The following is a 17116-nucleotide window of genomic DNA, read 5'->3' on the forward strand; positions in this document are numbered from 1 at the left end:
GCGCGTTTTCTTTCAGAATCATCATTCGCCGATGGAGAGGAAAAGTTAAATACTATAGAGCTTTATTTTATGAAAATGATAAAGAAGTTTTCGCACTGAAAGAGAAGTGATATCTCGCGCTCATAGAATTAAGACGTGCCAGGCTATATCTGCAGCTAAGATGAATAAAAAGCAGAATTAACTGAAACGTTAAGACAACAAACACAATAAATAAATAAAATTTATGAATGATGCAGGCTAATTATAAACATGATTATAAGTTGATCCCTTGTCATTTGAGATGTGATGTGATTTGTAAAGCTTAAAAAATGGTTGGGAATAAGCATGTAAAATTCTTTATTTAAAAACAACCATAATTTCCTGTAAATCTACGTCAGTGACGGAAGCTTCTTTTATAGAGAATTTTATAGAGAAATCAGTATTGGTATCATTGATACTGGCCTTCAGTCATAAAAAAAAGATGCCATTAAACAAATATTAAAAAATATACTGTCTTTATGATGTTTATACATTAATTTGAAGATTAAATGTGAAATTATTGCAATATAAAAGTATATTTAAAAACTTTGTTAGGTGGGATTAATCGCGATTAATTTAAAAAACAATGTGCGATTAATTAGTTAATTGTTTTAATCGATTGACTGCACTAATATATATACTAATAATAAAAACATTATAGGGATAGTTCACCCCCCCCAAAAATTATTCTGCCATTTACTCACCGTCATGTCGTTTCAAACCTCTCTTGGTTACCAATGACTTTCATTGTGTGAACAAAAAATACTGAGATGTTTCTCAAATCATCATCTTTTATGTTCCATAGTTTACATTAGGCTGTTGTAGCCTAAATGTGTAATAAATTTTGTTGAATCAAATAAAATATTGCTTTCTTACGCTACAATTTGTAATGTCTACTTGATACTTTCTCCTTTAACACAAAAATTGCTTTAAAGCTGCAGTCCGTAACTTTTTTTAGTTAAAAATTATCCGAAAACAATATTTGAGCAAGTACATAACCAGCCAGTGTTCAAAACTATCGCCTTACTTTAGCCCGATTCACAACGGTTAGCTTATAATAATGTTTTCTAATGTGAGTAGTACGGGTAGTTTTTCGCGGGAAATTCGAGCATGCCACTGCGTCATTACGTCACTTCTGTAAACAAAGAAGTTGTCCCAGCTACTAGGCTATCGCATGTGAGGATCCTGCAGGTGGCCGATCGTTTATAGCCTTTTCTCACAGCAGCTGGAATAATTAAACTTATCATTTTGATGGCGGATTGTAATCCATAAAGGATTATGTGTTTATGAAACACATGTGAATGAAATTAAATTATATTCCAGTTATAAATGTGCTTCTGATTACAGATAGCCTGGGATTAGGTGCGCTCACTCTTGCCCAGGGCAAGTAAGATTGCAACTCAAGGCTGGCAGTCATGCATATGCTCTGGAACAGAGTAATATCGCGTCCACATCGCAGGCTTTGCGATTAGGAAATCGTAACGTCTCAAATCGCGATTTTGATTTGATTTCGATTAATCGCACAGCCCTATTCTGAAGTACAGTAAATATCCACACCGGTGCGGTGACTGACTGCCACACATACTCTTCAGAACATTAGATTAATCCACGCTGGAGCCAAGCCAGAGCACAACCCACGCAAGCTAGATAATTCCGCACCCAGCTGCAATTGCAGGTTTTCAAACAGAGATGGCGACAAAGAGGCAAAACTTACAGACTGCAGCTTTAAATAATCTTTTGTGGGTATTTTCACAGTCAAATTTATTTTGCGATTAATTAATCGAAACATCATGTAATTAATTAAAGATTTTAATCAACTGACAGCCCTAATGTATATATATATATGTACATATATATGGATCACTGGTGCTCCACTGTAGGTTAACAGGTTAACTTTTCTGCTTGACACATTCTGCTAACTGCTAATCAATGTGATTCTGTATATGTTCATGAAATTGTGACTGTTAAAATTCTGTGTACTCTAAAAATGTTCATGTTTTTTCAAATACCCACTATGTTTGGCAATGAATGAAATGTTTAATACTAATTTATTTTTTGTAACGATTACTCTCAGCCAAGATATTGATCTAAAGTGGTTAGTCTTTTCTCCAACTGAGTAAGTGAAGACAATGAAGGACTCTTCACCTTTATGGCCTGCAGCTCTTTTCCTTTGTCTTTTTCTTCTCTAATTTTCTGACGCCCATCATCTTCATCATTCCCATTGTTCTCTCTTTCCATCCGCTCCCTTCTTTCCCGCCGTTCTCTCTCCTGAGGATCCTCTGCAAGTTGGATTAGGTAAGATGATAAGAAAAGAGAAGAACTGAACATTGCAGACACAAACTAAATGACAAAAAAGCCCAATTTTAAAAGTATAATCATGTTTCTACAGATGCTGCCGTTGTCCTGCATCTCACCTAGCATCTTCCTGCCGATGTCCTGAAATATTCTACGTTTCTTCCTCTCCTCGTCCACTTGTTTGCGGCGATCCTCTGTCTGCTGCTCCCTCCGTTTGATGGCCTCAGCTTCCCGCTCTGCTTTAGACAAGAACTTGGGCTGGAGCAGGAACAAATGTTTAGAAAAAACAACAACAGTGGAATGCATTTGCATAAATATATAAAAAAAAATCTTCACCTTAGATTCTGCCTCTTCTTCTGCTTTCTTCTTAGCAAGCAGCTCTTCAAGAGAAAGAGGCTGCACCTGGAACAGTGCAGAAACAGTGTAAAAAAAAAAGTGCACAGTACGCAACATTCAAACTTGAAATGACTTCTAATAGAGCACCTTCTCTTTCTTCTTCTCATTTTCCTCCTCTTCCTCTTTTTTCACATCCTTCTCCCTCTTTATTTTCAAATCCTTGGATTTAGGAGAAGTGCTCCTGGGAGGAAAAAACAACACTTTATAACCGAGTATTAAAGTCATCTACATATATATGGATCACTGGTGCTCCACTGTAGGTTAACAGGTTAACTTTTCTGCTTGACACATTCTGCTAACTGCTAATCAATGTGATTCTGTATATGTTCATGAAATTGTGACTGTTAAAATTCTGTGTACTCTAAAAATGTTCATGTTTTTTCAAATACCCACTATGTTTGGCAATGAATGAAATGTTTAATACTAATTTATTTTTTGTAACGATTACTCTCAGCCAAGATATTGATCTAAAGTGGTTAGTCTTTTCTCCAACTGAGTAAGTGAAGACAATGAAGGACTCTTCACCTTTATGGCCTGCAGCTCTTTTCCTTTGTCTTTTTCTTCTCTAATTTTCTGACGCCCATCATCTTCATCATTCCCATTGTTCTCTCTTTCCATCCGCTCCCTTCTTTCCCGCCGTTCTCTCTCCTGAGGATCCTCTGCAAGTTGGATTAGGTAAGATGATAAGAAAAGAGAAGAACTGAACATTGCAGACACAAACTAAATGACAAAAAAGCCCAATTTTAAAAGTATAATCATGTTTCTACAGATGCTGCCGTTGTCCTGCATCTCACCTAGCATCTTCCTGCCGATGTCCTGAAATATTCTACGTTTCTTCCTCTCCTCGTCCACTTGTTTGCGGCGATCCTCTGTCTGCTGCTCCCTCCGTTTGATGGCCTCAGCTTCCCGCTCTGCTTTAGACAAGAACTTGGGCTGGAGCAGGAACAAATGTTTAGAAAAAACAACAACAGTGGAATGCATTTGCATAAATATATAAAAAAAAATCTTCACCTTAGATTCTGCCTCTTCTTCTGCTTTCTTCTTAGCAAGCAGCTCTTCAAGAGAAAGAGGCTGCACCTGGAACAGTGCAGAAACAGTGTAAAAAAAAAAGTGCACAGTACGCAACATTCAAACTTGAAATGACTTCTAATAGAGCACCTTCTCTTTCTTCTTCTCATTTTCCTCCTCTTCCTCTTTTTTCACATCCTTCTCCCTCTTTATTTTCAAATCCTTGGATTTAGGAGAAGTGCTCCTGGGAGGAAAAAACAACACTTTATAACCGAGTATTAAAGTCATCACGAAATCAACATTGATAATACTTCTTTTAATGGAATATTGCAGTGTTCATAACAAATTTCTGCACATCATCAATTTTTCTTTAATTCATGTGCCCATTTTTCCTTATTTGAGAATCACTTGGATATATCCGTCACAATAGGGAAGAAAAATTGATTGCAACTTCCATTTCATGCCGACTTTAATATAGTCATATTTTATATTATAGTTTTTATTTACATTTTTAAAATATCTCATTATGTATACACAATGCCTGGCAATTAAGCATAAACAAAACTCTTGTCTCAACAATAAGATTTGTTTTCTCCTGTTCTCACATCGTGCAGATTTGTATTTAATGCTACTATTTTTCACCAGCTCCACTTTAATAATTTTTTACATTTTTCAGCATCATATTTTGTGTGTTAGAGATTTTGTTATAGTATCAATGTCATAATATTACATAAAAAAAAAAAAAATTCAATACATCACAAAATATTATCAAAAATTTTGTTGACAGGATCAATAAACATAAGTCACATATAGTCACATAAAGCACTGGCTCCAGGTCATCTTGTCATCCGTACTGTTTGGTCCTAAAAAGATTTTTTGAGGCAAGAATGATTCAAACCTTGATTTCTTGGACCGGTCTTTGTCTCGTCTGTCCCGGTCTCTTTCTCTGTCTTTGCGGCTCCTTTCTCTGTCTCTTTCTTTGTCTTTTAGACGACGATCTCTACATACACGGAAGAAGATTTTAAGCATTAGAGTACAAATACATTATAGCACTGATATGAGAAGAACGGTATATAACCCTACACACCGGTCAGGAGATTTGGATCTGCTGCGGGAGCGCTTGCGTTCACGGGATCGGTGCCGTTTGCGTTCTCTGCCCGGAGATCCTTTCCGGTCACGATCCCTGGAGCGAGAACGACTGCGCTTACGAGACTCCCGCTCCTTCCCTGCGGCGTCCAGGTCCTTCTTATCAGAGGAGTCGCCCGCCATCTGGAGAGAGGGAGAGAGAAGGTTTGATTGTTGACAAGGTTTGTTGATGTTTACGCCAAGGCTGCGTAAGCGTAAGATTAATTGGCTTGCATCATACGCACTTACATTTTAAAAGTATTTTTGTTTCCTAAAACTGTGCAACATTTATTTATCAATATTTAACAGATTATTATATAGACTTATTGGAAAGGAAAAGCATTTCGTTTGGTTCAGGAAAAAGAATTAGTCACATTTTAGTCAAAATGCAATCATTACAACACGGCTAAACAATGTAACTAGAACGTTACATGTGCAATAATATTCCCCCGCGAGATATTAGTGCACATCTAATGTTATATTAGTTACAGAGTTTGCGCTGGAGTTTTAATAATATCGTTTAACTCTCACACTGAACAGCAATGGCCTGCTCTCTCCAATAAACAAAAGCTTTAGAAATCAGAAAATGACTATAACGAGTAAAATCAAGGTATTAGGAACATGCTCAACTGTACTGTGATTAAAACAGTAGAAATTAGATGCCTTTACTTACCTTAAAAGATCAAAATCAAGTCGCTTACGAAGCCTGTGCGTTTCACTGAGCCGCCATTATGTTTGGCGTCAACATGACGAACTTCCGGTGGGGGATTATGGGAAATGTAGTCTAAAAGCCCTTTACTATTGACGACGACGATAAAAATAATTATAATTTTTTATAAATTTGTTTTTAAATAAACTAAATTTTGTAACGTTTAAAATTATGAATTTAAAGTAGTTAACAGTGCTTGACTGATAGACTTAATCAAAAATAATTTTAGAAATCTATGACATTTCTATAACAACAACAACAACAATAATAATAATAATAATAATAATAATAATAACAATAATAATATAGATAATGCTTCCTGAAATAATATGAGCTTTTTACTTTATCCCAAAACATTGTCAGCAAGATGTGATTTTATTTTTTATTTCGTTTTGTGTTTTTATTTTATTTTTTACAGTGTAGTTAACAGTGCTTGACTGATTACTTTGGATGAGTGAAAGGTTCACTTTGAAAATAGCCTGAAATGTCGATTGCTTTTATTATTATTTATTTACATGATTTTTTAATTACAAAAATACATAATTATGTGACAAATATTTGAATTATAACTATAAAATATAAATATATATGTACAGGCGATAGGTATGTTCATGTGAAAGTTAGAGAAAATCAACATGAAAGGCGTCTATTGTATAAATGCTATTCAGGGCTTGGCCACAGCGCAGATCATTTTAACAACTGCTTATTCTGGAAATGTGCGCGCTTTAGTAAACGGTGCTCTGTTACTGGCAATAATAGGCTATATGGCCAGCGGAGGGGGGGCTGAAGCACACTTGGACAGTCCACTATGGAAGGAGAGCAGGATGAGGGGAGATCGTGGACATGAGCGCGAGAGCAGCACGCGGATCGGGATGCGGAGTGAGGACGAGAGACTCCAGACTTTCCAAAACTGGCCCACAGACGCGCCCGTGAGTCCTGCGGAGCTGGCCCGGGCGGGCTTTCACTATCTGGGCTACAGTGACACGGTGCAGTGCTTCTGCTGCGATGGGATCCTGAGGCACTGGGTTCACGGAGACACTCCGCGGGGGGAGCATGAGAGGCACTTCCCCGCATGCGGCTTGATGATGGGCAGGGATGTGGGCAATGTTCCGCTGGGCTCGTCTGACTCTGTGGACGGGCAGCTCTTGAGTCAGCTGCAGCGGCTGACCGTGGATGAGCAGGTGTTGCCTGGACAGGCGGTGTGCCCAGAGATGGAGTCGGAGGACAGCAGACTGTCCACTTACCAGAACTGGCCCCCGGGAGCATCGGTGCAGCCAGACGCGCTGGCGCGGGCGGGCTTCTTCTACACAGGTGCGTCCCAGACTAAAGCAAGGATAAAAGTTGTTTTGAGAGCAAAACAAAGTCATTGAAATGAAATTCCACACGAAATTATGTTTTATGGGATTTTGTGTGGTTCCCACTCGGCGCGGAAGAGAAACTTTCTTGCTTCTGTTTTGTGCAACCACAATCACGCGCCGGCAGTCACGCGCACTGTGAATGAACGGAATGAACGAGAGAGCGCGCGAGCAGCGCCTGCCGCTCATTATTATGATGATATGCATTCAAAAATGGCATATCAATTGCTCTCATTAAAGAACAATACACATATGTTAACTTATAAAGTGTCAAAATAAAACATAAAACAATAACGTTCATTTAGGCCTATAGAAAACATTCTTTGAAAATGTAAATGAATTTAAAACGGACCTATTTAAATGAGGCTGTTTACTGTTGTGTTGGAACTTTATAAAAGTTGATTAGAAATGACTTAGAACCAGGGGCGATTGTAGAATTTTCATTTTAGGGAGGCTCAGCCCCCAATGAGGGTATAATAATAAAATAATAATAATAAATAAATGTTTGACTAATAGGGTAGGATGGTATAGCCTAACATATTGCAGTATTCCACTGTATTGCATGGATGGGTTAACATTCTAGTACTGAATAAGCCAAAGTCTTCCTGATCTCTGTCTCTCTCTCTCTCACACACACACACACACACACACACACCTGTTTACTGTACAAACCCAAAATTTTACTGTTTGCATTTCTAGTACAAACCTCTTTCTTTAGCCCAAGTATGCTCTAACCTCTTTGCCACATGCACTGTAATATGTTTTATATTTAAAGTTACATTTTCAAATGAAAATAGCAACATGATCGCTTTACAAAGTATGCTATAAAGCCCCTCTAAAATTGGCCTAGCGACACCCATGCTTAGAACTTAGAAACTCGCAATTCTAGAGGGAAAAAAGCCTTTTTTGCAAGTTTAGATATATATTCTGCACTGTATCTGTTAAATGTAATGTGTTTTTTAGAAGATGGTAATGATTGTACGATTCTTAGGTCATGACGACAATGTGAAGTGTTTCTTCTGTGATGGTGGTCTGAGGAACTGGGAACCGGGAGATGACCCCTGGCAGGAACACGCCAAATGGTTTCCTCAGTGAGTTTCTGTTTCTGCTTTTTTTTAGACTGAAATGTCAGGCAGTAGGGGGATATGAAGTCGCAAAAATACACAAAACAACATAGAGATGCTTAAAAAAGAATTTCAGCACGAAGGAAGGTTTCATTCCACAATAATACAAAGTAATTAGTGAATACTAAAGAGACATTTTGTGCATTAAAATCTAAATAGTTTCATACCAAATTGATGTTGTTTTGGTGTTTTTAGTGCATGTGTACTCATTAATAATATTGTCTATGTGCTTCCAAAGATGTGAATATTTGCTTCAATCCAGAGGACGGGAATATGTGAGCAATGTCCAGCAGTCTTACTTCAACATGAATGAGAGCATGGTAAGTAATAATGATGCACCTAATCATCAGTTCACGGTTCATTTAACAGCTATATTTGCAAGATTGCCATAGATTTGAAATGTTTTTCTTTGTTTTAAAGGGTGGATCTCCATCATCAACTGCAGGAAACATTACATCAGGCAAGTCAATCCAAAAGAACTTTTTTAAAGGTGTAACAGTTCAGGGGTTTTCAAATGTTTAAATGAAACTATGGACTCCAAAAATGATGATCCCCTGCAAGGGGCTCCTCACCAAAATATAAAGAAAGACCGTTTTATTTTATATGTTGATGTATAGAGCAAATTATACTATATATTATTTTCAATTAATTTCAAATGTATTTGTGCAGCTTATTGCTTAAAAGTAGAGCCATGTAACTGGTAATAAAGAAAATTGGTAAGTTTCACCAAACTATATCCAGATATGTTTCTTACTTCTGTTAGAATACATTTAGTAATATTATGTCAAATTTTCCAAGGACCCATTAGCACCCCCCTGTGGCCCCTGGGGGCGTCTACAGACCCCTATTTGAAAACCCCTGTCTTTACATATTTCCTGCAATTCTTATGTCCTGTAAAATGTTGCATGTTTGTAGGTAGTGCTTGTGTTATATGGATAAACAGACTCTTCTGTGTGCTTATTACACGGCTCTCTAGAATACTTGATTCTGATTGGTCACTCACAGCATTCAGCACTCAAATATTTCTGAATATAATAACCATTGTCCATGACATGGAATTCAGTGATTCCTACATAGCTGTATGTGTATTCTGTCTCTAAAACAATCAAATAAACTCAAATCAGTATTTACTGTATTTATTTCTGGGGCAAGAAGCTGTGTAATAAGCAGGAAATATCAGGTTGCATTTTGTGCTGCCATGCATGTTAAGTTCCTCAGGAGTTGTTATTATTATTATTCCAGTGCTCACAACTTATTTTTCACCCAGGCGAAGGACCTTCTCTTCTTCTCTTTCCTAACAAACTAACAATGATGATGATCTGTGTAACTCTAACTTGAAGTCTTTTGTGATGCAGTTTTGCCGTTTTAAATTAATGTGTGCTGCTGGTAAACAAACACACCTGAACTGATTCTTTGCATAAATCACTGAATAAATTAGCCGCAGCAATATCTTGCTTTGCGTAACATATCATACACACAAGCTCTTTTTATACTTCTACTTGTGAGGACCTAGAAAAGACTTTGTAGTTTCTAAATTAAGCAAATTACTACACATTTAAAGGAAAAGTTCGGCCAAAAATGAACATTTGCTGAAAATGTACCCACTCTCAGGCCATCCAAGGTATAGATGAGTTTGTTTCTTCATGGGAACAGATATTGAGAAATGTAGCGTTACATCACTTGTTCACCAATGGATCTTCTGCAGTGAATGGGTGCCGTCAGAATGAGAGTCCAAACAGCTGATAAAAACATCACATTGTTCCACAAGTAGTCCACATGAGTCCATTAATTAATGTCTACCGAAACTTCAAACCGTTCCAGCAAAAATTTAAGTCTTCTGTCTATAATATGGTTTTCTGCAGTGAAAAAGCTGTTTGGACTCTCATTCTGACGGCACCCATTTACTGCATAGGATCTATTGGTGAGCAAGTGATGTAATGCTACATTTCTCCAAATCTGTTCTGTTCCCAACTCATATACATCTTGGATAGCCTGAGGGTGAGTACATTTTAAGCAAATATTGATTTTTGTGTGAACTATTCCTTTAAAGCATTTTTAGATTTTAATTAAAACCCATTAGGCCCATTTATGAAAATTTTTACTAGTGATAACTTTCTCACTAAGAATGTTTTTGCAAATGTGGCCCTCACAAGTGAAGTGCACAGTCCCTCTTACGCATGCACTCATGTTCCTGTGTGCTGTCCCGCTGGCAGAGGTGCTGGGTGGGCAGAACTCAGTGGCGGCAGCCATGTTGTCCCCTGTGGTGCAGGCGGTGCTGCAGATGGGTTTCCAGCACTCGCTAGTGGAGAGTCTGGTGCAGTCACACTACCTGCTCACTGGCTCACACTACACCTCAGTCTCTGACCTGGTGAGCGACGTCCTGCAGGCCGAGGAGGAGGAAAGGCAGACGGGGGAGCCCAGACCAGGTGTTTCCAAACCCTCTATCAGTATACAACAAACCTCAATTACGTAACCTAAAGTTGACATCATTTAAAGCATGCTATTGACCATTGAATTTAACGCGGAGGAAAACAAGGGATAGACTTACAGTCTTTACACTGTCATGTTCTGTATAAAGTTTTCACAACTCACAACTTACTGTAGTTTTACTGTACAGAAAGTTTTTTTTTTCCAGAAAGATGTTTCATCTGCTGAACAATCTGTATGTTGTTAAAAACAACAGTACAATCCATTGAACGCACTGTACTTCTATCCCTCACAGCTTCATTTTCATTCAGTCAAAAATTAAATATATGGTGCTACCCTGGCTAGATAAAGGAGATAGGCTATTTGAAGGGATATTTCACCCTAAAATTAAAATTCAGTTATTATTTACTCACTCAGGGTGTTGTTGATGTCGCATGCCCTTCATTTTTTTGGACCACAAAAGGAGAAATAAAAAATCCTGACCTTGGCAGTTTTTCATTTTATAGAGCTTTATTCCATGGAACACAACATTCTATTTTTTTGTGTTCCACAGAATAAAAACAGCCCAAGATTTGCATCAACATTTTTTGCATTCCACTGCACTAATTTTTTTTTTTGCTATTCCATATAAACAAGAACTAGATTAATGTATTTGACCAATTTGTTGCTATGCACCTCACTGCTTTTTCTTGCATGAACGACATGTTTTTAATTTGCCATCAATGACATCAAATTAAAATAAGTTTTAAATACATTTGACAACCTGCATACTTTTCCCATCCTCTTGGGTCTCGCGCTTGTAGATGTGTTTTGTGTGAGCACCCCCTAAGATCTGAAATCACTTATGGATTAGTAAATAAATAATGACATACTTTAAATTTGTGAACTTGTCTTTTAATTTTCTGATAATGTGTGCCATTCATTCCTCTAACATGTGGATGGTTTGTTCCCTCAGAGACTGTGGGGAGGCAGAGAACACCAAGAACGCATGTCTCAGACAGGGAGAAAGGTTCATATTAACACGCTCTCGTTGCACTTATAATGTGTGTGTGTGTGTGTGTGTGTGTGTTTGGGTATATCTTAATCTTCTCTCCATCTAGTAGCCTCTGGGATGAAACAGATCATACTATCAATCATCTCAACTGACCCAGACTGATTTGAAATGTCCTAACTTGTGCATTTGTGTGTGTTTTTCAGTGCGATCAGACCTGAGTCCAGAGGAACAGCTGCGACAGCTTCAGGAAGAGAGGACCTGTAAGATCTGCATGGACAAACTCGTCTCCATGGTCTTCATCCCCTGTGGCCACCTGGTCGTCTGCACCGACTGCGCAGCCAGTCTGCGCCACTGCCCCATATGCAGGGCAGTCATCCGGGGGAGTGTGCGAGCATTCATGTCATGAAGCGCAAACACACGTTCATACACAGCGACATACTGTTGCACAACAGTGTCATTAGCAAGAATTGTACTGCACTCGGGATATATAGTGAAAAAATACTCAAATGTTATAAATAGCTTCCAAATCAGCATCAGTGCTCTGACACAAAGACATATTGCTTGATATTTGGCTATACATTAAAGCTACAGGGGTCCAAAAGTCCACTTCACATCTAAAGTCTAATTTAATACATTTGAGGAAAAATAAATAAATAAATAAAATAAAAAAATAAAAAAAATATATATATATATTATGTAATAGTAATATAAGTTTAAATAGCATTATTTATATATCAGTTTTAGTGAGATGCTTTGTTGCTTGAAATATTAACATTAATTTCAGAATGTCATAGTAATTTGGGTTTTCCCCATAATTTAATGACAGCAGCACTTTAGCTGCAAGAACATCTGATCATCTGTACAAAAAGCATATCTGTACATAGAGCAGTATATTAATGATGTAAAAAAAAAATCATAAAAAACATTTTTCTTATGTGGACTTTTGGACCCTACAGTACTTTAAAATGTTTTGCATGCTTGCAAGTTCTGGACAAAACCAAAGTTGATTTTGTGTCATGCCAAAGTCAACAGCTTTTTGTACATTTTAAATCTTAAAAAAATATATTAAAGGGGTCATATGATGCGATTTCAAGTTTTCCTTTCTCTTTGGAGTGTTACAAGCTGATTGTGCATAGATAAGATCCCTGAAGTTGCAAAGACTAAAGTCTCAAAATAGAGGACCTACAATAATGTACAGTATTTGAAAAATAATGTGTTTTTTGAACATTAAAGCATGTCAACATATTCTGTTACACCAAATACACCAAATAATGATCTTTAAAAAAGCATCATATGACCCCTTTAAATGAATTTTCAGATGGCAGTTTATAAGAGACCATATTGTAGAATAATATTTCATTATTACTGTATTAACATTGCACTTCTATTTTCATTAATAAAATAATTTGCATTGCACATCTTTGTCAAAGCTCTGCTTCTGTTACATATTAAAGCAGCACTATGTAACTTTTGGCGCTCTAGCGGTTAATAAACAGAACTGCACACATCCCGCGAAAGAACATTCCAACCGGAGCTACTTCTCTAAATTTATGTCTATGGCGATTCATGCAGGTATGTGTTCCTCCGCAGCGGTGACGACCCGACCAGGCTACAATAGTCCAAATATAAGTACTTATTATAAGTGTACCGGAGTGATTCGGAATAAGACAAAAACGCGGTTTGGAAGATGAATTCATGATGTACTCGCTCATTATATACATTTAGCAAATTTTGAACACAGAAAAAGTTACATAGTGCTGCTTTAACCCTCAGTAACAGTTGTTTTGACCCGTAGAGGATTTTCTTTTTTGAAAATGATAATGTTTTCGCATTGGACTAACACCTACAGACTTTACTCGCAGAAGGTATAACAACCCCCCCCCCAACAATATTGACAAAATTACAACAAAAAAAAATTTTCATCCAAAACCTGAGGTGCATAAGCTCAGATCAATGAGCTGAGGTGCATAAGCTCAGATCAATACAAAAAAACACTGACTCCAAGATTTAGTGATAATATAAGCATAATGAGAAATCTTTAAAAGGCCGGCCATTTTTGATTGGGAACACCAAAATAGGCACAGGACAGTGATTTTGACCTCTTCTATTTGCAGAGGGGGCTTGTAGGATGTGTGTCTGTTTACTCATGTTTGTGGGCCAAAGAAAGAGACAGAAGCACCAATCCAAACACAAACAAGACGTGTAGTCAGCAGATGAAAAGCATACTTTTATTAACAAACATCTATTTACACTCTGGTCAGCAAACATGTGTTGATGGACAGGCAGTCAATGAAGAACTATGGAGAAGAGACCAAACACAGAAAAGAGATACAAAAAGTGCTTACAAAAAAACACCTGTAAAAAGAGACAGAGACATACAGACGAGGGGAGAGGTGTGATATAAATCTATATCATTCTTTTTCTCCTTATAACACTTCTGCAGCAGACTACCATTGCCGGAGTATGTTGAATATCCTAAACTCTACCATTACAAATGTACATGAGTGTTTTCAGAGAGTGGTACAAAATGCAATTTTCCTGGTCCATAGAGTAAAGTTGTCTTGTACAGAAAGACATTGATCACTAGGGGGCAGGATAGATTCATGACCAATATGAGGATCTACCAGAACATTGAACAAGATAACTGTAAGCTAATGTTATTAAGCTGAAAACGTTAGATTTTGCCATTTAGCTAATTGCTAATTGTTACGACTTCCCCTAACTTCAACATTTAAAGGAGCAGTTCATCTAAAAATGAGCATTTTCATCATTTACTCGCCCTTATGTTGATACAAAACTGTTGATTTGCTTACTTCTGAGGAACACAAAAGAAGATGTTCTGTAGAATGTTCAAGCTGCTTTTTTCCAAATAACAAAAGCACAAAGCTATTGCATGACTTCAGATGACTTTGAACATACAGTAGTCACATGCACTCTTAAAAATACAGGTGTCAAAAGGGGGTTGCCATTGATAGAAGAACCATGTTTGGTTACCCAAATAACCTTGCAGTGAACAGTTTTTTAAAGAACTATTTTTATATTTCTTAGTAAAGAACAATATGAAGAACCTTTTGTGTGTAATAGAACGGTTCCATTGATGTTAAAGTCTCTTCATGGAACCACAGATGCAATAAAGAACCTTTATTTTTAAGAGCGACCACTTTTATGGTGCTTTGTTTGATTGGAAAAAGAGCAACATGAGCATTTTTCAAAAGTTCTCCTTTTTGCATTTCAAGGGGAAAATAAAGACTTATAAGCAATAGCAAGGACAAACTATTCCTTTAAGACTACAATATGTCCAGTTCCTTTACCATCAGGCCACAAGCACCCAAAATGCTGCCAATACAGTACATAAGTCTCATGATATGAAACATCTGGGATAACAGGCAACTATGTGACTATGAAAGTTAGAAAATACATACTGACCTTTGGCCTTCACATCTCAATTTGGAAAGAAATACACAGTCCCGCTCTTCAAAACATGTCATACATACTATGATACATGTCAAGTCAGTCATTTGTGCTTTGAGGTTTATGTTTCCAGTAAACAAGCTACAGTAGCTCTGCATCTACAGTGAAAGACATTGACAGCCACTCAACCGCTACTCATATTCATAGAACGACATGCTGACGATTTATTCACAAACTAATATTTGATTACAAGCACCATTCAGATGAAAGAACCATTTTCTGTTTCATAACATCAGCCAGTCCTGTTATAATATCAATTGAGGTTATGTAATAATTGTACTGCCAGTACTGACTGACTACCAGAGGAAGCCCAAACTAGTTTATGTTCGATCTAAAGGCTGATACAAACACATTGTGCAATAAATGATGATTATTAACATAAAAAATACTGACAGCATGCACAGTAACCCCAAAACACTGAAAATGCACTAATTTCATTGCATTAGGTGCAAATCAGTTAATAAGCATCTGAAAACAAATCAGCCAGATGTATATTTGATCTAATTTAATGACTATTATACATTGTTTAGTGTGATCTGAGTGTCTAAATACAGTGATTTGGGGTTCACTGCATATAAATCAAGTCTTAAAACAAAAAAAAAAGACTAAAACTGAATTTTACAGTGAATTATGAGAATTGTACATCAAACTGACACAAAACAACTCAGAAAAGCTCTAATTGTTTCTTGTATTTATATTTTACACTTCCTTTGTTTCTATTTTTGACTGCCACAGGAGGTCAACTTGCTTTGTCTTTTTTTTTTTTTGGGGCCGCACCCGTTTTCCTCATCTCGGCTCCCTGCTCAGTTTTACTGTGCAAATCCTCCAGTGTGAAGGTAAACAGCACACAGTGGCCCTCCTCCACACACACACAAACAGAGCTGGAAATCGGTGAACCTCAACATCTGAACTCCCCTTGAATAACTCGCACGCATGGACCACACACCACACCAACAAAATACTGGGCCTTTTTGTTTGGATATGTTTTACATCCACTTGTAAGAGCGTCTAAATGAGGCAGCTGGAACAATGTGCCAGAGCGTCTGATGGAGCAGCTGTGTTTTGTCCAGAGCTGGGAGTCAGAGAGCCAATTCTCCAGTACTCCAGAAAGGGCTGATTTAGGGCGATTAGGAAGCGTTTTAAACAGAGGAGAGGCAGGAGGTGAGGAGCAGAGAGGAGGAATGGGCAGAGCGGCTCTTCTTCACAACACACTTTCATTTACGAAGACCTGAAAAACAGCAAAAGACAAAAAGAAATGTTATTAGAGTCAACCGATATATCAGCTTAACAGATCATTTTGGCACTGATAGTTGCTTGCTGCTGATGGTTGTTATTTGGAGTGTTCTGGGATTAATTTTGTATATCACTTCTTTCTTTTATGTTATTTTATTATGAGATTGTTATTTTAAGTGTTACTTTTTGGTTCAGTTTAAATGTATACACTACTTTTCAAATGCCTGGGGTCAATATGGTAAAAAAAAAAAAAAGTTTTAATAAATGTATTCAGCAAGGATAAATTAAATTGGTCAAAGGTGACCATAAAAATATTACAAAATATTATAATTTCAAATAAATGCTGTTCTTTTGAACTTATTCACAAGGAATCCTAAATGTTTAATTCATAATATAATATAATAAATAAATAAACAAACAGTTTCTGCAAAAATACTTAGCAGCACAACTGTTTTCAAAATTGACATCAGTGTAGTAATGGCTGCTGAAAACTGAGCTTTTCATCACAGGAAAAAAAAATGTATATATAAAAAAGACAGGTATTTTAAATAGTAATGATATTTCACAATATTACTGATTTACTGTATTTTTGATCAAATAAATGCTGCCTTGGTCTTATCACCCCTGATCCTTCACACATTAGTGTATCTAAAATTTTTATTTTATTTAATAATTACAAAACATTTTCATGGATAAATCATTATTTGTTAAATGTGTAATAAAGTTTAGCACCATCCATTTTACATTAAGTGGAAGTTTTCATTCATATTTTTGACAATCATATTAACTATCAGCTTATTAACTGGTTTATTGGCCTGTTTTCCCACCTTAAATATTGGTATTAGCAAAATCCACTTTCAATCAACCTCTAATTACAGTACTAAAAATTCAAATTTACTTGTGAATGTGCACACACACACACACACACACACACACATACATATATATATATATATATATA

General features: G+C 36.9%; 3 protein-coding genes across 4 annotated transcripts in view; 1 reads left to right on the top strand and 2 right to left on the bottom strand.

Moving 5' to 3' along the window:
- LOC107724177 (probable ATP-dependent RNA helicase DDX23) overlaps positions 1-5594 on the bottom strand; it is a 14221-nt gene extending 8627 nt beyond the window's left edge. The window contains exons 1-7 of the mRNA XM_016532985.1: positions 5516-5594; positions 4805-4986; positions 4616-4717; positions 3868-3961; positions 3721-3786; positions 3504-3642; positions 3235-3368 (exon numbers count right to left, since the gene is read on the bottom strand). Of these exons, the coding sequence (XP_016388471.1) occupies positions 3235-3368; positions 3504-3642; positions 3721-3786; positions 3868-3961; positions 4616-4717; positions 4805-4986 (717 nt within the window). The 5' untranslated portion in view covers positions 5516-5594. The remainder of the gene's footprint in view (positions 1-3234; positions 3369-3503; positions 3643-3720; positions 3787-3867; positions 3962-4615; positions 4718-4804; positions 4987-5515) is intronic.
- Positions 5595-6160: 566 nt separating this feature from the next.
- birc7 (baculoviral IAP repeat containing 7) lies at positions 6161-12086 on the top strand. 2 transcript variants are annotated; one of them, XM_016533036.1, is made up of 7 exons: positions 6161-6862; positions 7898-7997; positions 8269-8350; positions 8451-8490; positions 10244-10456; positions 11413-11466; positions 11655-12086. In XM_016533036.1, exons 1-7 carry the CDS (start codon positions 6187-6189, stop codon positions 11855-11857), a joined length of 1368 nt encoding a protein of 455 aa, XP_016388522.1. In that variant the 5' UTR covers positions 6161-6186; the 3' UTR covers positions 11858-12086. The 2 variants fall into 2 exon arrangements, with proteins under 2 accessions (XP_016388522.1, XP_016388524.1); XM_016533038.1 differs by lacking the exons at positions 10244-10456; positions 11413-11466 and having other exon boundaries at positions 6163-6862.
- A 2491-nt stretch (positions 12087-14577) lies between these two features.
- The window catches only part of LOC107724178 (sodium/potassium-transporting ATPase subunit beta-1-interacting protein 3-like), a 58445-nt gene continuing 55906 nt past the window's right edge, over positions 14578-17116 (bottom strand). Inside the window, exon 7 of the mRNA XM_016532986.1 lies at positions 14578-16150. Coding sequence (XP_016388472.1) covers positions 16141-16150 — 10 coding nt within the window. The 3' untranslated portion in view covers positions 14578-16140. The remainder of the gene's footprint in view (positions 16151-17116) is intronic.

This window comes from Sinocyclocheilus rhinocerous, unplaced genomic scaffold, assembly GCF_001515625.1.
Source record: "Sinocyclocheilus rhinocerous isolate Xijiao unplaced genomic scaffold, SAMN03320098_v1.1 scaffold184, whole genome shotgun sequence".
NCBI lineage: Eukaryota > Metazoa > Chordata > Actinopteri > Cypriniformes > Cyprinidae > Sinocyclocheilus > Sinocyclocheilus rhinocerous.

Bases quoted from the DNA above. Each gene is read 5' to 3' on its own strand.
- birc7 (XM_016533036.1), top strand. From the start codon at position 6,187: ATGAAAGGCGTCTATTGTATAAATGCTATTCAGGGCTTGGCCACAGCG. The intron at 8,351-8,450 runs GTAAGTAATAAT...TTTGTTTTAAAG, and splicing joins TCAACATGAATGAGAGCATG to GGTGGATCTCCATCATCAAC. The intron at 8,491-10,243 runs GCAAGTCAATCC...TCCCGCTGGCAG, and splicing joins TGCAGGAAACATTACATCAG to AGGTGCTGGGTGGGCAGAAC.